This window comes from Erpetoichthys calabaricus, chromosome 9 (genome assembly GCF_900747795.2).
Source record: "Erpetoichthys calabaricus chromosome 9, fErpCal1.3, whole genome shotgun sequence".
NCBI classification, from domain to species: domain Eukaryota; kingdom Metazoa; phylum Chordata; class Cladistia; order Polypteriformes; family Polypteridae; genus Erpetoichthys; species Erpetoichthys calabaricus.
Window position 1 is genome coordinate 44,599,258 of NC_041402.2, and position 21,985 is coordinate 44,621,242.

The 21,985-nt window shown below is 36.3% G+C and overlaps 1 protein-coding gene across 3 annotated transcripts in view; it reads right to left on the reverse strand.

Moving 5' to 3' along the window:
- Positions 1–21,985, reverse strand: part of acd (ACD shelterin complex subunit and telomerase recruitment factor) — a 50,584-nt gene that overhangs the window by 21,772 nt on the left and 6,827 nt on the right. The window contains exons 2-8 of one of the 3 annotated variants that reach the window (XM_028809417.2): positions 17,560–17,618; positions 17,227–17,349; positions 13,992–14,116; positions 13,294–13,384; positions 10,635–10,714; positions 10,151–10,195; positions 9,840–9,883 (exon numbers count right to left, since the gene is read on the reverse strand). In XM_028809417.2, coding sequence (XP_028665250.1) covers positions 9,840–9,883; positions 10,151–10,195; positions 10,635–10,714; positions 13,294–13,384; positions 13,992–14,116; positions 17,227–17,331 — 490 coding nt within the window. In that variant the 5' untranslated portion in view covers positions 17,332–17,349; positions 17,560–17,618. The remainder of the gene's footprint in view (positions 1–9,839; positions 9,884–10,150; positions 10,196–10,634; positions 10,715–13,293; positions 13,385–13,991; positions 14,117–17,226; positions 17,350–17,559; positions 17,619–21,985) is intronic. The other 2 variants (XM_051931647.1, XM_051931648.1) reach the window with 2 other exon arrangements.

Consider the following 21,985-nt stretch of genomic DNA (forward strand, 5'->3'; position numbering starts at 1 on the left):
ATTGATGCAGGATATAGCACTGTACAACCAAACCACCACAACAGGTAATTCACCCAGTGAATTTGGTCATGTGAAGCTTCAGAGTGCTTTGACAGTAGCTATGTATGTGATAAAAAAGGAAGAATTACTGCAACTGAGTGCAAGGAAAAGCAAGATGTTTTCAGCCAGCCCCATGGCATGATGTTTGCGTGGAACAAGATATAAAAGATGCACATATTTGGATTGAACATGTTAATGGTTTGGGATTTTGGAGGACTGAAAGATATTTTAAAAATTGAATTTCAAGATAAGAAGGATGTCGGGGTAGGTTACACTACCAAACCAAGATTATTGGTAAGGGTTATAAGCTGCCTCGCAGAGAATCCTATATAGTGCTGCCACTGGCTTAAAGGTAGGAATGACTAAACAAGAAAACACAGGGCATCTCTAAAGTATATCTGGCTATTCAGATTGTTACTGCACACTTTGCTTTTTTCTGTATGTTAAGGTTTAAGGTTAAGCTATATGTGAGTACTTGATAATAACTAAAGTGTAAATGTGTAAATAGTATTTATTTCTATACTAGCCGTGCTACCTATAGAAGACAATATACATTTTTAAATCTTTTGTCCTACATATATCTCCAGTGATTTTCCTCTGTATCCAAGTGTGTCTGAACCTTTCTTGAACAGCACTGGCGCTCCCTCTCTCAAGCCCGTTAACGTAATGCCTGTGCCTCAGACTGACATTATTTTTGAGTCTTACCTCCTGTCCAGTTTCATACCTCCTGTCTCGGAAGGCAACTCTTTCATCATACCTTGTATGTATTTTCTTCTCTTTGAATGTCTCACAGCCATGCTTCCTCTTTCAACTGTTTCACTAAAGCTAAATTGACAAATCAAACCAAAGCCAAACTGACCAATCAGATTGTTCTGAGGGACTGGACACACATGCAGACTTTAGTTCTTTGTTATATGGTACCCTGTAAATATTTTTGTTTACTTGATTAAGGGTTGCTTTTTTCTGTGGATGTTATCAGATATTTTCCTAGTTTCCCATAATATTTTTTCTTCTAGATGTTTAGTTTATTTCTTGTATTAAACATAATACAACTGCTTTGAATGATTTACACAGTTACATTTTGTATGCACAGTGCAGCAGTAACCGTAAACACAAAATTAACGAGAACATTATCATTCAGTATGTCTTGATCAAGTATATGCTTTTAGGACATGGTCAGGATTTAGCATGTGTGTCTGAAAAGCTCCTACGCTACCCATTAATTGATTCACTTGTCTTCACAAACTCACTGTCTTCTCAAATTATATAGCTCATGCCACCAATTCAGAAAATCCTTTGCAAAACAGCAGCTAAATTATACATTTTAATTATTAATAGTTGCAATGTTGGATATTTTATATGACTAAAAGGAGCAGAAAACGACAACTATTGCACAAAACACAAAGCAAACTTTTATATGATAGAAAGAATCACACTGTACAACAATATATGATTCATAGAATGCTAACACATACCTTTCAAGGAAGATAACCTTACTTTGTTGACCAATTGCTACAAAACATCCTGCTTAATGTGCTAGGATTTTCAGTTGTACTGTCACCTGTTACTATATTTAATATAACAATACTAATTATTAATTAGTAATAATATATATAATACTAATATTTAATTCAAATGTTTAACACTGCAGTTTTACACCAAAAAAACTGACTTGTAACTTTAATGCAGATGTGGGCACAAGTAGTAAAGTGCTTACATTGATAATCTTGATGGACTAGATGGATGGTTCATTCATAACCTAACACAAAACGATCATATTAATTTAAAAACAATTGTGGAAAAACCTTAGCAGCCCTTCATGAAAGGTTTGCCATCTTTATGCCAGGTAATTATTTTGGTGAGGCTTACTGCATAACCATTAATAAAAATCCTGTGCATAACCAACATCTGTAATATGTACACATTACCTATAAAAGACAGTACAAAAAGCTAAAGTTAATTAGGTCTCACTATAATAGCAACGTAGATTCTCAGAAAATATAAGAAATTAAGAAAAACAATGTCAAGCAGAAAAAAGGAATAATGGATACAAAAAAGTACGTAAAGTTCAACGCAAATTGATGGCCCAAAAAATATCTTTCAAACTGCTGTAAAAGGAATCCTGCAGTAATCTATTTTTAAAGGTAGGCCTGAAATATCTACAAATATATTTCTGGTTTATAGTACAAATTAAATCATGTATCCATATATTTCTGGTTTACAGTACAAATGAAATCATGTATCCATTTCTCATTTAATCTATTAAAAATGATGGCAACAGCTTTTTTAGAAACACTTTCAAAAGCCATAACTGGAAACAAACAAAAAAAAATCCATCAATGCCAAAAAAAACTAATACTCATTATAAGAACACAAAGGAGAAATGAAAACTTAAGACCTGAATATCAGCAATCTTAACTTCAGTTTGTTTCTGTTACTGCTGTTTTATTGCTTTGAAATAAATTCTTGGGTGTTTTAAGAGTACACTCTTAAAATGAGCTATGTAAATGGTGGTGCATAATGTGAAGTTACATTACAGTGTTTTTTTCATTTATTTTGTAAAACCACTCATTCTGATAAAAAATTGCATGGGACCAGAGCAGAGCCTGTCCTTGTAGAATGTGCATAAGGTAGGAATGAATCCTGAATGAAATATGTCAGTTCATCTTACATACTAACCAATATTTTTTCTGTTGATTTTTAAATGGTCAGCTGGACTGTGAGGAAATTGTGAATGTTGTAGTTACAGTATAAAAGTGGGCAGTGCTGTGCCAAGATGGCTGTTTACCAAAGGTAAAATTAATACTTTAAATGCAATCCAGGATTGGTTCCTACCTTGTTTTCAATGCTGTTGAGGTAGAAAAACAATCAATCAATGGATAGATAGTCTGATAAATGCAACCATGAGTTATCAAACCAATGTCATAGTTGTGAAACTGCATTATTTAAAGTAAACTACAAAAGAATGAAATACCTTTATGAACTGATTCATCTTCTGCCGACAGTAGATGTATTTACAGTAGTTGCTTAAATGCAGCCGTAGAAACCAAAGAAAAGGGCATAGGCAGCAACTAAAGTACATAGGTTAGGCTTACTGACTTGGCCTCTACAAAAATGCCTTACTCTGAAGTTCACAGTGAAACTGCTCCAAGTGACATCCATATTCTATACATCCTGTGATAAAGGATCCTTGCCATGCTTTTACTTATTATATTCTTTACCTTTCGACTGAAAGTTCATTAAGGGATTACTTCATTTATTAGAGCAGGATAGTGCCAACTTCAAAGGTAACAAGAGTAAACAGAGTATACCTTTGTGAGGTTTTTGGCTTAGTGGTCCCTACTGTAACTGATATATTCTTCTTTAAATCATAATAAATATATTTAAAAGGGTGCTGAGATCTGCAATACTGCAGAAAAATAAATGTTAGGCTGTTAAATATATTTTATACAGTATGTTGTTTTGTGTGTGTGTGTGTGTGTGTGTGTGTGTGTGTGTGTGTGTGTGTGTGTATATATATATATATATATATATATACAGTGGGTACGGAAAGTATTCAGACCCCCTTCAATTTTTCACTCTTTGTCATATTGCAGCCATTTGCTAAAATCATTTAAATTAATTTTTTCCCTCATTAATGTACACACAGCACCCCATATTGACAGACAAAAAAAAGAATTTTTGAGATTGTTGCAGATTTATTAAAAAAGAAAAACTGAAATATCACATGGTCCTAAGTATTCAGACCCTTTGCTCAGTATTTAGTAGAAGCACCCTTTTGAGCTAATACAGCCATGAGTCTTCTTGGCAAAGATGCAACAAGTTTTTCACACCTGGATTTGGGGATCCTCTGCCATTCCTCCTTGCAGATCCTCTCCAGTTCTGTCAGGTTGGATGGTAAACGTTGGTGGACAGCCATTTTTAGGTCTCTCCAGAGATGCTCAATTGGGTTTAAGTCAGGGCTCCGGCTGGGCCATTCAAGAACAGTCACAGAGTTGTTGTGAAGCCACTCCATTATTTTAGCTGTGTGCTTAGGGTCATTGTCTTGTTGGAAGGTAAACCTTCGGCCCAGTCTGAGGTCCTTAGCACTCTGGAGAAGGTTTTTGTCCAGGATATCCCTGTACTTGGCCGCATTCATCTTTCCCTCGATTGCAACCAGTCGTCCTGTCCCTGCAGCTGAAAAACACCCCCACAGCATGATGCTGCCACCACCATGCTTCACTGTGGGGACTGTATTGGACAAGTGATGAGCAGTGCCTGGTTGTCTCCACACATACTGCTTAGAATTAAGGCCAAAAAGTTCTATCTTGGTCTCATCAGACCAGAGAATCTTATTTCTCACCATCTCAGAGTCCTTCAGGTGTCTTTTAGCAAACTCCATGCGGGCTGTCATGTGTCTTGCACTGAGGTATGTGTGGAGACAACCAGGCACTGCTCATCACTTGTCCAATACAGTCCCCACAGTGAAGCATGGCGGTGGCAGCATCATGCTGTGGGGGTGTTTTTCAGCTGCAGGGACAGGACGACTGGTTGCAATCGAGGGAAAGATGAATGCGGCCAAGTACAGGGATATCCTGGACAAAAACCTTCTCCAGAGTGCTAAGGACCTCAGACTGGGCCGAAGGTTTACCTTCCAACAAGACAATGACCCTAAGCACACAGCTAAAATAACGAAGGAGTGGCTTCACAACAACTCTGTGACTGTTCTTGAATGGCCCAGCCAGAGCCCTGACTTAAACCCAATTGAGCATCTCTGGAGAGACCTAAAAATGGCTGTCCACCAACGTTTACCATCCAACCTGACAGAACTGGAGAGGATCTGCAAGGAGGAATGGCAGAAGATCCCCAAATCCAGGTGTGAAAAACTTGTTGCATCTTTGCCAAGAAGACTCATGGCTGTATTAGCTCAAAAGGGTGCTTCTACTAAATACTGAGCAAAGGGTCTGAATACTTAGGACCATGTGATATTTCAGTTTTTCTTTTTTAATAAATCTGCAACAATTTCAAAAATTCTTTTTTTTGTCTGTCAATATGGGGTGCTGTGTGTACATTAATGAGGGAAAAAATTAATTTAAATGATTTTAGCAAATGGCTGCAATATGACAAAGAGTGAAAAATTGAAGGGGGTCTGAATACTTTCCGTACCCACTGTATATATATATATATATATATATATATATATATATATATATATCAAATTGTGCCCAATTAGCTGTACACAGACTACTTTACATTGTATCAATGTGTCATATCTTCAGTGTTGTCCAATGAAAAGATATAATAAAATATTTACAAAAATGTGAGGGGTGTACTCACTTTTGTGAGATACTGTATATTGTGACGGATGGCCAGGGCCCATACCTGGCCGGGACGCCCCTTCACCAAATCTACCAGGGGGACAAGAGTGAGGAGCCCAGTATCTCCCCCTGGATGCTAGATGGCAGCTTCCCTGGGTTGCAGCGGTGCCTCGGACTCCCCCAGGGCTTCATGGCGGTTGGAGTTCTGTGCAACTTTGTGGGGTTCCGCAGGCGGCGCCAGGGGGTTCTGCAACAGGAGCTGCTGGCCCCTTTTGGACACTGGTTTCGCCTTACCCGGAAGTGCGGCCGGATGTCGGCAATCAAACACCTGGAGCAATTCCTGGTACCCAATAAAAGGGAGCCAGTAACCACCACTCAGTGGCCACAGTCGGGTGGAAGGAGGACAAAGCTTGCAGAGGAGTGGTGGTGGTCGAACGAGTGATTTTGTGGTGGTGCTTAAGTACTGTACTTGGGACTGTGTTGTGGCTGGAGGGATTACGGGGAAGATGTGCCCTCCAGCTGAAGAAGAATAAAAGTTTCTTTTATTTTACACGTGCCTCCCGTGTCCACTCTGTGTCGGGTCGGGCGCTATATAGCACCTTTTCTTACAACATATATTATAAATATATATATAAAACTACTCTTTAAAGGCTTAAATGTACTGTAGTTCTTTCAGTGGCATGTCACTATGTTTTGCTTACAAAAGATGCACCTGTGCAATGTGTAATATGTGATGCGTAAGGAAGAAGTACTTTTGAAGTCTGTCCAGTGCTTGTGTCTGGCATGGACATATTTTAAGCAACAACTGATATCAACAAAACATCAGGATTTTTAAAAATTCTAGAAATTGTTATGTACTTGTGAATCCCTCTCATACAATGATAAAGGAATGCTCCAATTATATTACTTTTCTAAGCTTGTCTTGTTGGTCACAGAATGCAGTGCAGTACTCCAGCTTGCTCTTAAATTAGTGGGAATTACTACTCACCAAGATAACCTTAATGCCTGAATAACCATGCAGCACAATTCTGACAATGAATGCCATTTTAGTCTACGGAGCTAGATGAAACCCAGCTGTTAATGCCATACCTGTCTTTTTAAGGCTGCAAACTGAAAAGCTCCTAACCCCTTGCATTCAAATACAAGACAAATACAGTAATGGTAAACTTGTTTAGAAAAATATCCGTAATTGGTATAGACAGATTTTTGGATTGTGATACCTGAAATGATTATGAAAGAATTTATCTTCAGTAACAATAAACTTTAAGAGACTTGTTTAAATACTATTTTATTTTTTCAAACTATTAGCAAACAAATATTACAGTCCTTACTTAGTGACCTTTAAGAGAAAAGACAGAAAAATGAATGGAAGGATTTACATCAAATGTGTGTAAAGATACTAGGTTTTTAAAGAATACTCTTTAGTGCCTTTTTAAATAAGAGAATGTCAAAAAAAAGATATGGTTAGAAGAATGAGAGGATGAAAAAGAATGAGATAAAAATAAATTCAAAGAGATCTTGAAATTGTGAAACATGTTGCAAGTCAATAGATGGGAGGGTGAAGATATTAGAGCAAGGCTGTAAACTGACTGGCATTAAGCCACAGTCAAGCTGCCACAGCAGTGACAGCCTTGTAGTCTTCCAGTCATGCCCTGCACATTGGCTGGAGCTTGTGAAAAATGGCCTTACACACAAAATTGTTTTAAGCCAGTATTACACTACATGACAGATCCTGTGATTTTCCATAATTGTCTACATTTATATTATCTAAAGAAAATGAAAACCAAGTTGTAGTTAGTTGTAGCACACACCCTTTATTCAGTTATAGAATTCAGGACTCAGTACGACATAAATAAATCTGCTTGAATGTTCCCTTAGCAATCTGCAAATCAAAGGTGTGAGCACTTCTGTCTGTGAAATTTAACAGTAAGTGACCACTCAGCCAGAATTACAACATACACAATGCATACCAACAATGAAGAGTGACAGCTACTGTACAAGGAAAGAAGGAAAGCAAATTTTTTGAATTGTTAAAATGTAAGAGTGGCTTATTGGATCTTGCAGTTAGAACATATGTCTGTTTAATATTTGTTTACTTTTGTACAGTGCTCTTCTTCTCACTCTTGTGTGTTCTATGTTGATTGGCTGCTAAAATGAAACAAACGTATGGTAAGAGGTGAGGTTTTGAACTATGATTAAAAGTTGTTATGGAATAGTTTAATCAATAACTCCCTGTGACTCCTAGTTGGATAATATGATAGCTTCACAGGCAACAAGAGTCATCAAGTGCAAGTTTTAATCTTGACATCCTGTCTGATCAAAAGTGATGTTGAAATTTTGAGTGCGGTGTCAGCCTTATACTTTTAATAATATTGCATTGTTACAAGACTCTGAAATTGCAGCAATATTGAATTGTAAATGATAAGCAACAACAATTATAATTAAAATAAAAAAGATTTCTCTGACCAACAGAAAGGTAAGAAGATGTTGAGTTACTCAGCAAACTGGGCCGAGTATAAGTTAATGGAACTTATGATTAAAAAATAAAATGGCCTTTCGAGATGTCATCAAGAATACTACATGCCATTTTAGACCACATATTACAAAAAGGATGTATTAGTGCTAGTGAAAGTGTAGCGATAATCCACTAGAGGAATTTGCAGGCTGTGAAAGAAAAATAAATTGAAGTAGTAGTTTGGGGATCGTAAAATCTTAAGGTGATGTTTTTTGTAAAGAGCTATTTGAATAAAGATTGAAAAACTATGTAGATGAAAAGGGCTATCATCATCCAAAATAGTTCTTAACTTTCTTAAAAAAATGGCTATGACTGAGAAAAGAGTGGAGGCTTTGGTAAAAAAAAAAAAAAAAAAAAATTAGAGGTAGAGCACACTATTAAATATCTAAATCAAATCAGGCTGATACAATGTTGAATAGATTTCTTTACTGTAATCAAAACCAAATTTAGAAAACATATCTTTTGTTAAAATAAAATTAAAAAAAACCCACAAGATTCAAAAGAAGAGTCCATGGATTGTAGCACAGGCATTTGTATTTGGATAAATTTTACAGGCAAAGACACAATGATAAACTTTTTCCTGTACACATTTCATAATCGGTATCTGGTCTAAATATTCATCTTAAAAATTTTATGACATTCTTCAAAATAAATTTTCAAAATGTAAATTTGTCAATTCCAAGATTAAATGGCACATTGGTTAGCTTCATAGATCCTGCATTTTAGGTTCAAATCCCATGCCCAGTTGCTGTCCATGTGCATATTCTCACCATGGTTTTCTTTCCATACAGACAAACACATGCAAGTTAGGGTAACAGCCAATTGCAAATTAGTCCCTATTTAAATACAAGTGTGTGTGTGCCATGTGCTCAGTGCTGCTGGGATAGGCTCCATTCCTACAGAGCCTTGAATTAGATTAAGCAGGTTTAAACATATTGCTTTAAAACATTAAACATTATTTACTTTGTAATCCTGATTAAAATATTTGTTTCTCATTCATTTGTACTCTAGGAAAACAGAGATTGGACTTTTTAAATTTAATAAACTAATATAATAAATGACTTATTTTCTCAAATATAAACCATTGCAAGATTTAAAGGATCAACTGGTGATGTTCTGGTGTTAGACACCACAGAGTAACTACTGAGGTCTTGTAGAGTCCAGGCTTTAGATAAAAGCATCAACTCAATAATAATTGAGTAATAATAACTATTAACAATAACAACAACAATAATTATCATTAATGATTATTGAGTAAACACTGGCACTATGTAAAACAATTATTATATATACAAAGTCATGAATTCTAAGTATGTATATCCTGTGTACATCACACACATTTTTTAATCCTTAACTACTCGCGCTGGTGTATTTTGAACACCAATCTCAGTTATTTTTGTCCAACGCCCTTTTACTTGAATCTACCATCTATCCTCAGCTTGATTCACTACAAGCACAGGGTCACAATGGTTTCTTTCCAGTGTGACTCCAGCCAGTTTTATGAGTGGATGCACATTCGCAAATTCCATATGCTACATTTGGTACACCGAGCGGGTACTTAAGTATGTGTGACAACGATACGATGTTCATCTTGCAATGACTTTGTCTGCAAAGAACATTCAACAACTGAAGTGAAATGTGATACATGTGCAAATCCTGCAGCGAGTGGAAGTGTGACCAGTGACGAATGAGGACTGGAGAAGTGGATCAGGTTTATTTTCAGATAGTCCTAGACTGTGTCATACTATTCAGTTATATGGTATTAAATTATATTGAAACCATGTACAATTTAAAATTATTGCAATATTTAAAATTATAACCTCACAGCATGCATATAAATAACCCATTTTAACACTGGTGCATATTAAGTACACTGCGCGAGTACTTATGAGATGGAAAAAGGTGTGAGTAGTTAAGAGTTAAAGAAAAAGGGAATCTTAGAATCACGTTGCACTAAAGGCAATTTCTTGTAAAAAGAAAACATTTACCTGCATGTGATGCAGTGGAAATTGAATCTTCTCCCACGAAGGATCTATAGAATAAAGGTAGATTATAACGCTACTCACATTTACACAATAAATAACTTATTTGGAAATTTAATTTATATACGTATACTAAATACTACATAAACATCGCACATGAGATATTAAATAAAGTGTTCCAAGATGTTATTTTAAATATGTATGAAAGATTATTTATTTTGTTATTTGCTGTTGCTATAAAATAATAAAATTTCATATGGTTGAATATTTCTTTGATTTATTTTTCTTAAAATTAGATTCAAATTTATAATACTTACAGCCACAGTTTGTGAATTTTCTGTTTTACTTCAGGAAGACTTTTACTATAAAAAATTAAAAGCAACATTAAATGAATGACTCAGAATGCAGACACATTTACAGAACATGAATTTGAGTGATATCAATTAAATCTATATTTAAAAATCAATACATTGAAATTTTTATTTTATAGTAGAATATTACTAGAGTGTATCTGATACCAAGTTTAATTATGTTGCAAAAAACGATTACATTTAAGAAAACCATTGTGTTTTAGATTAAGCTATTTAATAATGACATGGGACAAGTGAACATTCAATTTACAATAGGACTATAATTTTAATAACACTGCATGTTTTTTTAAACTTTCATGCACACAATTGACAGATTATGAACAGAATATGTAGATATAATGTAAGTGTGCAGGACATGAAATTACCCTTCTCAGTGCACAATATACAAATATCTCATACCAATACAAAACACATTGTATGCAGTTCTTACCAGTCACAGACATGTGGGGTGTCAGTATATATTGACATAATCCTGAAATTGAGGATCTCAATAACGAATTCACATTTTTTCTGTGAAAGAGAGAGATTAACTTTTTAAAATGAAACAGCTTTAACTGTTGTAGTATAACTGTGACTATTATGACATCTAAACCATGAAACTACAGAAGTGTATTGAAATAATTTTGTAACTCAGTTAATAATAAATTGTATCCTGCAGAAACAAAATCATCATTTTGGGACAAAAGACATTTTGCTTAAAAAACTTAATGTGGACTGCTTTTTTTTTTTTACTCAGTAGAGCAATGAAGAACTATATTTGGACTCTGGAACTCTACACTACTTTGCTTTTAAATGTGTATACTTTGCCTGTACATCTTCCATCCATCCATCCATCCATTTTCCAACCCGCTGAATCCGAACACAGGGTCACGGGGGTCTGCTGGAGCCAATCCCAGCCAACACAGGGCACAAGGCAGGAACCAATCCCGGGCAGGGTGCCAACCCACCGCAGGACACACACAAACACTAGGGCCAATTAAGAGTCGCCAATCCACCTAACCAGCATGTATTTGGACTGTGGGAGGAAACTGGAGCACCCGGAGGAAACCCACGCAGACACGGGGAGAACATGTAAACTCCACGCAGGGAGGACCCGGGAAATGAACCCAGGTCCCCAGGTCTCCCAACTGCGAGGCAGCAGCGCTACCCACTGCGCCACCGTGCCGCCCTGCTGTTTACCATATTAAATGATATTCAAAAAATAATTGTATACTTAGGGTATTAATTCTTACTATTTTGCCTGCATACATGCATTATTCTAAATGTTCACACATTTTATCTAATGATAAGTTTCTAAATCAGAGATCACTCCCATAAAATTAAACATTAATCACTCTGACTTCAGTACTAAAAGATACAGTGTAAATTCATTATAGCCTATGGACTCCCTAAAAAACATTTGCATAGTTAGGACTTGTATTCCTAAAAATAAGATTCACTAAAATAAGGCAGGCAGTGTGGTGCAGTAGTTAAAACTTTGTACATCAAATCCTGTGGTTGTGGGTTCAGATCCCACTACTGACACTGTGTGACCATGAGCAAGTCACTTGACCTGCCTGTGCTCCAAATGGAAAGCCAAAAGAAATGTAACCAATTATATCATAAATGTAATATGCCTTGAATAAAGGTGTCAGACAAATAAGTAAATGTAAAATGAAATTATAATTTAATCTGTCGAAAGGCACAGGTGGCAGATTGATAAAGCAAGTCTACCCGATATCCTGCCCATCTAGAAATTTTGGAGATACCTATGATGGCCTATGAATTTTTAAAAAACTTTATTGACTGTTGATGAAACTTATTTTAAAGTGCCAGCACTATTATTAGAGTGGGCCTTTAATGGAATTCTCCTTAGAGAGGAGACCAGTTGGATAGATGCCAAAACAAAAGAATGGAGGACAAAGGTGTCCTTACTACACTATGCAGGAAAGAGGATAAAGCTTGTACTTTTGCTTGTCCAGGTGTATTGAGCTAGTGACATGGCTCTTTTTTTAATTGACATTGTTGCTCTAAATATTTTTATACTGCAGCCATGCTATTGTAGCCATTGGCCCTTTACTCTTTTTGCAGGTTCACAAGTAAGCTCTTATATGAGTGACTCCACTTGAATTATAGCTGCTCACGCAGATGAATCCTGCACTGTAATAAGCTTTGCTATTTACACAACTGAGGTACTTTCCTTTTAACTTCTACAGAGTTTTCAATATAATTACATTTTGATGATTGAAAATTTATGGCCTACAATTTTAAGAATGTTGTGTGCTATAATATTCATAATTGAATTGCACATCATTTCAAATGAAATTATTTGTTTGATACACTTTACATATGTCATGTCATATTAATGATATTTTAGATACCTGAAAATCAAACATTGACTAGCCCATAAGTAATTAATATAATTAAATGTAAATTTTTAATCTCTAATGAAAAGCACCATAAAAATCAACAGAAAATCCTCCTCAGTTTTCATTAACCAAAATGCCATAACAACTTTCTCTGATTAGAATTGTGACTAGTCAAAATATAATGTAGATATACATTGAAAATAGTAATTGGAACAAATGTATTAGAAAATAGTGCTAGAGATTAAATATTACATTTGCTAGCTCTACACACACCTATATCATTTCAAATTTTAATGCTGTTGTAGAATTCAATTTTAGCAGATGGCTGCTTTGTTATTTAGTTCTGCAACGATACATGTAATGCTCATTACAAAATGGACTAGTGAAGATAGACAGGACTAGTACATTTTTCAATTTACTATCAAACTTTTGTGCAAAGTTCTAAATGTAAAGTTTATCTCACTTTCATTTTCCTGTCCTTTCTTAACATTTTATGTGTTATTTTTTGAGGGGTGTAGAATTATTTTTGTTTTCATTTTAATATAAAATGCAGAATGGGACAATATGACAATGTCATCCATCCATCCATCCACTTTCCAACCCGCTGAATCCGAACACAGGGTCACGGGGGTCTGCTGGAGCCAATCCCAGCCAACACAGGGCACAAGGCAGGAAACAATCCCAGGCAGGGTGCCAACCCACCGCAGATATGACAATGTCATTTAAAGTGAAAGATCTTACCTCCTCAGTCTCTGCCTGAAACATCACTCTATATTTTCTTAAAACAATTACTTTATTTTTGAGGTCACTTAAAACATAATGGTCTTCCTCCCTATTCAAAAGCAAATAGTCCAGTGTTAATAAATACTTGATAAATATTTAAAAGGAATGTACAGTAAATAAATGCAGTATCGCAATATATAAAAAGTGAGTACTCTGCCTTGATGTAGTGCTTAAACAGAGTATGCATTACAGGACTGAGGCCTATACTGTAAACAGGAAAGAATAGGAACAAAAAAGTAAAAGATTGCACCAAAAAATATTATTTCTAGTTATCCATTTAAAAAAGTAACATAATAATATTCTACGCAAACCTTCAAAAATCCAGAATGTTGCCTTTTACAAAGGAAATGTGTATGATGAAGGCAGAATATATGTCAAAAATTAGCTACAATATAATAAAACAAGCAAAACACCTTTCTGTGCATGAAGATACAAATTTATTAAATAGAAGCAATATGCACTGAATTCCATCTTGCTTGAATTCCAGTAACATTAAAATATGGAGTTACCTCCTTTATTATTTATTGCTAAAAAAGTGTTTTTTGTTTGGAATTCTAAAGTCATATATATATATATATATATAGAAACCACAATAGTACAAACTGATAATCAGTATGACAACATGGCTTGAAGACAGAAGGAGAAAATCAGCTTACTCATCCAAAGCCTGTATCGCTTCTTGGGAAATAACCGCTGGGATGTAGGTCTCATGGTCTGACAGGTAGACAATAACATTCTGACCTTCAGTTGTTTCATTCTGAAGTGCAGTCAAATTTACAAACTGAAAACAGTAGAGAGGAACAGGCGGTGAGAAAAAGTAACCAACCAAGCAGTGGTACACAGTAAAATTCAAAATGTTAAAACGTCATAATATACTATTTTAAAATCTACCTTAATAATGTGAGCCATAGTGTACTTGTTAATTTATAGTAGTAATGGAAATTGTACTAGAATTTTGACTTTGGTGTTGATATGAGCTTTAGGAATCAGGACTAGTAGTGAAGCAAATAATGGATAACCCCCACCAGACCCTTGGACACAATCATACACCTACTCTGTGCAGCACACAAACAAAAGTTTCACTTGTTGTCTAAAGTCTGTTGAAAGGGAGGGGGTGGTTTAGTGTGATTATCTCACACTGTGCCTACAGCAAAACCTCTCTGCCTTACTCCCAGCCAGTCCCGACAAAATTCCATCCTGTGCCCATCAACTCCCAACAGCTTTCCCTCACACCCATCCAAGGTTCCATTCCCAACTGCACCTTTTTGAGCCTTTTAAGGACCCTGCAAGTCCTTCAACGGTTTACCAAGTAACTGAGTATAAACTAAGACATTTAAAATGACTGAAGTGTTTGATTAGAAAAATTAATAAAGGCCCTTGTATATGAAGGTGTATATCAAGTTTTGATTATATTCCTGCCACTTTTAAAACTAAAATCTGTCCACCTTTATAGATAGATGCTAGTTTGGTGCACATACTGCTAAGAGAAACGTTTAAATATGTGCAATTCACATATACTGCTGCAAATTGCAGGTGAATCTCAGCACAGCGGACCATGTCACTAACCTTGAACATACAAAGGTAAGTTGGTACAGATACAAAGTAAAGACAAAAGGCAGGAGCTCTGCAACCAGTAATCACTATCGTACACATGACTACAAGCTATTATGTGCAGACATGGACAAATGGACTCATTGAGAAAGTGCTGTATGCTTCCTGAAAAGTGATTACATGAAAAGCAGTTGTCCCATGTACACTTGCATGCCTTTGATATTTTATTGAGTAAAACAAAACAAGTGAGAAAAGTAAAGTACTGCTTATTGTACAAAGATATTCTAAAATGGCCTGGACACATTTGTTGGTACCCCTAGAAAGACAAGTAATTGGATTAGAGTGATTTTTCAAACTAGCTGTTCTCTTTAAGTAGTATCACGCATGTCTCCAGTTGTGCAATCAGTCATTCGGCCTATTTAAATAGATAAAAGCAGTCACTCAGCTGTCTGGTATAATTGTGAATCTCACAATGAACATTGACCAGAGAAAGAGAGAGAGCTGTGTGAGGAGATCAGAAAGAAAATTGTAGATAAGCATGTTAAAGGCAATGGCTATAAGACCATCTCCAAGAAGCCTGAAGTTTCTGTGAGAACAGTTGCAAATATTACGAAGTTTAAGGTCCAAGGGGCTGTAGCCAAACTTCCTGGATGTGGGCTGCAAGAGAAAAACCGACCTCAGAATGGGCAGAAGGATAGTGAGAAGGGTAGACAAAAATTGAAGAACAACTTAAAAAAAAGATACAAGCTGAATTCCAAGGTAAAAGTTCATTGGTGTCTGATCACACTATCCATTGCTTCTGAGTAACAGTGGGCCCAATGGAAAACGACCACAAGGGACTCCACTGACTGGAATTTGCTACAATGTATATAAAAATTCAATGTGAATTTATTTATATATTGTGTCCCCAACAGCCCAATCACACGCTTTTCTTTCTTATTCTCTTTATCTGTCAGTCCTTTTCTTTTGGCCCCTTTCATAACGCCCCGCGGAAGTGCTGCCAGGTGCTTGATGGCGGAAGAACCGTTCTCCAGGGTTCAGCCACAGTTATAGCACCCCCTGGTGATGCCTTTGGATGCCAACAGGGCTGCACTAAACTCCAACTCCCATGAAGCCCTGTGGGAATTCCGAGGCACCGCTGCAACCCAGGGGGGCTGCCATTTAGCGTTCCGGGGGAGATAACGTTCTGACCACACTTGCTTCCCCGGTCCTCCCAGCGTGGAGGCGTCCCGGCCGTCCACCACAATACATAAATACACACACACAGAATACTGATTAATTACTAAATGAATGCTACAAAGGTTCTGGTCTACAGACCACAGATCTAAAATGACTGTTAGATTCAGCTGTGGATTCAAGGACAACAGAGAATAAACTGAATAAACCTGGAGTGTCAAAATTACAGTGTGGGTAGATGCTTTATTATTAAATCATAAAAAAATAAATTATTATTTTTACATTTTGTCATTACAGGGTTCTTCCCAAAAGACAGCAATTTCAGCTGTTTTATTTTCTCATCCATTGAGTCTTTGGGCTAATAGGTGACATCCCTATCAGCTTTACATATTAGAATGATACATTTTTGCCTATTTTTCTTCTTTTTAAAAACAGCTCAATCTTCCTAATTTTAAATAATAATTACAGACAATTTTAATTGGACCAAACGGCATAGTCTCAAGATTTTGAATGGGTTGCTAAAGGATATGGTTTTTGTTTTTTTTTTCTTTTTCATTTTAAAATAACTTCAGTTCTCCTACTGTATCAGTCCAGAATTGCAATGTACTGTGCTGTGTCTATTTTGAAATCTATCCACAACTGCTTCACAGATGGCACAGTGTTTTTACGGTTAAGTGTGGCATTTCATTTGTGCAAAATCTAGCCCTTACAATCAAGGCCATTTCATTTTGGGTATCAAGCAATTCAAAATAAATCTGTTTTTAATCCGTCCATTCATCATTGAGCTATAATCCAGGTCAAGGGTTCCGGAGTCTATCCTGACAGGACTGGTTGCAAAGGCAGAAACCATCCTTGGACTAAGAGTCAGTCAGGTGCAGGGTGCACTCAAACACAAAGCTACACCAAGAGAGTCTAACCTGCAAATTTGGGATATGGAGGGGGAAACCAGAGTATGTTGAAGAAAGCAGTGTCTGGGCTGAGATTCTAACTCATGCAAGAAAATATCACTATATTAGTCACCATTGAGCTATCCAAAACATTATTTTTTAATATATATTAAATTTTCCACTACTTAAACATGGTAATAATTGAAAATACCCAAACTGCAAAGTAGTTCTAGAAAGTAATTTACAGGAAGTTCATTGCTAATCAAGTGTTATTTACCTTTAACACTTTAGCTTTAACTGCTTTGGTCAGCTCTTCTGAATTTTCATACTGTTCTATAAGTTTCACAATCCAAGGCTGGAAGAATGCCGTGCTCAATTCCATGATACCATTTTGTTTAGTCTGTTAAAAGAAATATTCAACTGTAAATTATTTATTAATAAATACAACTGGAAGACAAGTTATGCAACAGAATTCCTGGTGATTCTACATTTCCAAATTTTAGTAAACTAAATATATATGCTCTTTGGTCAGGATCACCTGCCTGACCAAGCAGCAGACGCATATGTGGAGATAATGATATTCAAGCAAGAATCTTGAACTCTGGGTTACCTGGATGTCAATCACTATACTGTTAATGGAGGTGGTCTCCTGGCTCAGTCAAAAAAAAGCTGCAGTGTAAAGTAGGAAAAGTTATCTAAAGTAGCCAAGACAAGAAAGAAGAAAATGCAAGTGACATAACCTATTGGGAGGACAAGCCCAGAAAAGCATCTCAGATCCCACAAATACTTTGCACTTTAACCAGGCAAGAGTCTTTGGGTCCCCCAGTGTAAGAAAAATAGACATATTATTTTGTGAAATTGGTGATTAAACAGAGAAGGAGAGGCATGGTCTTTTCAATTTAATGACATGAAAGATGTTCAATATGTTTGATGTAAATAATATTTTATTGTGATTTTTATGTTGCACGTCAAATTAATGGAGTGAACAATGTTTCAAAGTGAATTTCACATTGTGACAATGAAGTTATATTTTTTTGAATGCCTTCTATACACTAATAAACCACAACATTAAAAGTACAGACAGATCATCTCGCCACAATGGCACATGTCAAGTGGTGGCATATATTAAGCAGCAAGTGACCAGTATATTCCTAGTATGTAGTTGTTAGTGCCTACCAAAAGTGGTCCAAGGAAGGACAACCAGTGTGACAGTGTCATGGGCACTTAAGGCTACGTGTGTAAGGAACGAGGCTAGCCCACTTGGTCTGATCCTACAGAAGAGCTATTGTAGCATACAACATGGAAAAGCTTAATGTTGGCATTAAGAGAAAGGTGTCCATATAAGGGACCACAGACCATTTACAGCACCCTTGCAGACCACTGTCCACTGCAGAAAGTACCTACAATGGATATGTGACTGTCAGAACTGAACCATGGGGCAATGAGAGAAGACAGCCTGATCATATGAATGACTTCCTTTTAGATTATGTGGACAGCTGGTGTGTGTATGTTGTTTACTTGGGGAAGAGATGGCAGCAGCATGCACTAGGAGAAGAAGAAAAGCTGGAACAGGCAGTGTGATTCTCTGGGCAATGTTTTGCTGGGAAACCCAGGGTCCTGGCATTCATGTGGATATTACTTTGACACATGCTAACTACCTAGAAATTGTTGCAGACCACATAAATCCCTTCATGGCAATGCTCTTCCCTGATGGCAATGTCCTCTTTTGGCAAAATAATGCACCTGTCATGCTGCAGAATTGTTCTGGAATGGTTTGAGGTACATGACAAAGAGTTCATGGTGTTGACTTAGCCTCCAAATTCACCAGGAGCCTCATATACAAGCGATACGCATGCACAAAAATGTTGTGTACACCTGTTTCCATGCTCACTTTGAGATGTACCGTATAAAAACTAAACTTGGAGTAAAGCTATGCACATTTTCACAGCAGCCTCACACCATGCATCCACACTTTTCTGCTCGGTTTTCCAAACTGGCAGCACCCATCGTCAAAGCAGTGCTACTGCTTCTGTGGTGTCCCTTTCTTTTTTAGATTTGCATACATGACGCGGGATTTATCAAATATACTGAACTGAACTGCTTATCATTTACAAATTTAAGGCACTTCATTGTAATCATTCTGTAACAATATAATGGTGCACCGAATGGCCCAACTATTCCGAATACCATAACTGCTTTAGCATTGTTACTCTCAGAGCACCAAAAATAGTATTTTAACCTGTTCATTGTGTTCGAAAGCTCAGAGGATTAGTTTACAGTATAGGATACAGGTTCCAGCCCTGGAGAACATTTATAGCACACGATGCCTCAGGACAGCCACTAGCATCAGCATGGATTCCACTCACTCATGCCATAGTCTATCTGAACTTCTCCAATCCGGCAAATGTTTCAGAGCCAGTTTCATCGCAAGAGCTATAAATGCACTTAATCAGTCCATCAAGTGCTCCCAGTAGAACTGTTTGTGCTTATAATTACAATTACCTCACTGTAAACTTGCACTACAACTCTAATATTGCATAACCTGAGCGACTTTATGAACCATTTGCACCATCTGCTCTATATGCACATGTATATTGTAATTATGCTTTCATACTGCATATTTTTCATTGTATTACTATTATTATTATTATTATTAATCATTTTATAGAAAAATACGTTTATGGACGAGCTGCATATTGAATCTCATTGTACCATAAAATGACAATAAAGAAACTCAATTCAATTCAATAGAAGATAGCGTGTATTTACAAATTATTATGACTGGCTTCTACGCTGATTTTGATTTCTAAGAGCTGTTCTCTTGGAGCTTTGTGCTGAAATACTAGGACATATACTTGGTATAATTTTTATAATGAAATGCATTAAAGTATGTATATTACATTTTACAGATTATTATTATTATTATTAAATTGTTAACTTCATTTAAATAATGTATACTATTAATAATTAAATATGTGGGGGCACATATGGCGCATCGGTGGTGATGAGCTGGTGCCCTGTCCTGGGACTGTTCCTGCCTTGCGCTCTATGCTTTCTAGGACTGGCGCGACCCTGGATAGAAGGATAGAATAATTAAACATGTACAATGAAGATTTTTCAAAGTTCCTTAAAACTTATGAAGAATCGTCATTCTAAGCTTGCAGCTATTTTTTTTATTTATTACAGACACTTATTGTGTGGTGATTGGTTATGTGAAGAAAGCAAACTGAAGGACAGGAATTGGGGTTGGTATGTTTGACAGGCAGAGTACTGCTGTAATAATTATTCCATCCAGGGTCACATGCTTCACAGCAAGCATCTTGTGGGAGGTAGGAACAACCATGGACGGGGCACCAGTTCATTGCTACCGCTGTGTCACTGTGCCCCCACATGTTTAATACATGCTTTAATGCATTTCTTCATGAAAATGACATCAAGTATACATCTTAGTATTCTAAAATGTTCAGAGAGCTGTAATATCATGAATGGAATGTATTCTGTGTGGCGATCACTGCCTGCGTACTCCTGTTGCCATAACAGAAAGCCTGTTTAAGAAGCACGCAGCGATTAATGACTGAGTTAGGGAACACACAGAATACAAAGCATTTAAAGTGCTACATTAGTTACGATGGGATTTGAGAAACTAATAAATTAAACAGTGACTTTAAGATAAAGTTTACAACATTCCATTTTAATGACAAAATAAACTACAAGATTAACGTAGAAATTTCGAGATTAAGGTCAACATTTCAACTCTAAACTTGACAAAGACCTTTTTTTTCTTCACTGTGTCCCTATTTTTTTCCTCTATGGCCCTAATATGCTTCGGTATGACACTCAGACACTTGCCTTTTCACATCAACTTTGACATCAGACCATGTCTTTTTTGAAATTCTTCTTTTTTATTTGTGCTTTTACTATTGTCTTTTAATAAAACACTGAATGAAAGGGGCCATTTATATTGATTTGCATATTCAAATATGTGAAATTCTGGGAGTGGTCAGGGTGTGACTCGTAGGAGCTGTGCATATGAGTTAAAATTCACGTTGATTGGATTTTATAAAGGTGAAGTGCGTGGAACTTTGCTTACAAACAGTTTTATGCATCTAAATTTTTTGTGATTATGCACATTTCTGTTTTTGTCCATATGCCATTTTTCAGTATGAATTCTACGCACAGCATTATACATGATGCTCCAGATCTTAATCCTATTGAGCATCTGTGGGATTTGCTAGAAAAACAATTCTGATCCAAGGAGGCCACACCTCACAACTTACAGGACTTAAAGGATGTGCTACTAACGTCTTAGTGTCAGATACTACATGATATCTTGAGAGGCCTTGTGGAGTCCATGTCACAGCTGTTTTAGCAGCAGGAGGGGGACTTACACAATATTTGACAGGTGGTTTTAATGTTGTGGCTTATAGGTTTACATTTTTTTCTATTGCATTTTCTGTGTGCACCTTCCATTCTAGATCGCTGTTTTCATGCTGACAATGTCTGAATATCATAAAGAAAGTCAGTGTGCTTTTCTTCTAAAACATTTACAAATATATTTTCTTGTTTGTGATAAAGTTCCTGCTGCATTACCTTGCTAGACAAAAAGAGAATAGCATAACTGAAATAGAAATTTCAGCTGTAAAGAATATTTGTGACAAAAATAATCCTTTATATCATACTTTATTAATCATATTTATTAATGTATATTTTAACTCAGGTCGCTTACCCTACACAAATGTTACATCTCAAAACAAGAATAACTTTTGAGTAGAAGGCAAAAAAAAAATAAGGAGAAATGATTTGCTGTTTACCTCTCCTTCGTTTGTTCTCTTCACAAATGCTGAAAATTGACAAATCTAAAATATAATAATAACATTTCACAAAATGACCTTTCTGGGAAACTCTTGACTCATTAACACCCTCTCATTGATCCTGGGTTGGCACCATGCCTTTACTAGTGTGTTCATATTTACAAATTGAAGTAACTAAAAAGTACAGCTTGATCAAGATGTAAAAACATCAGGGACCTCATGTAT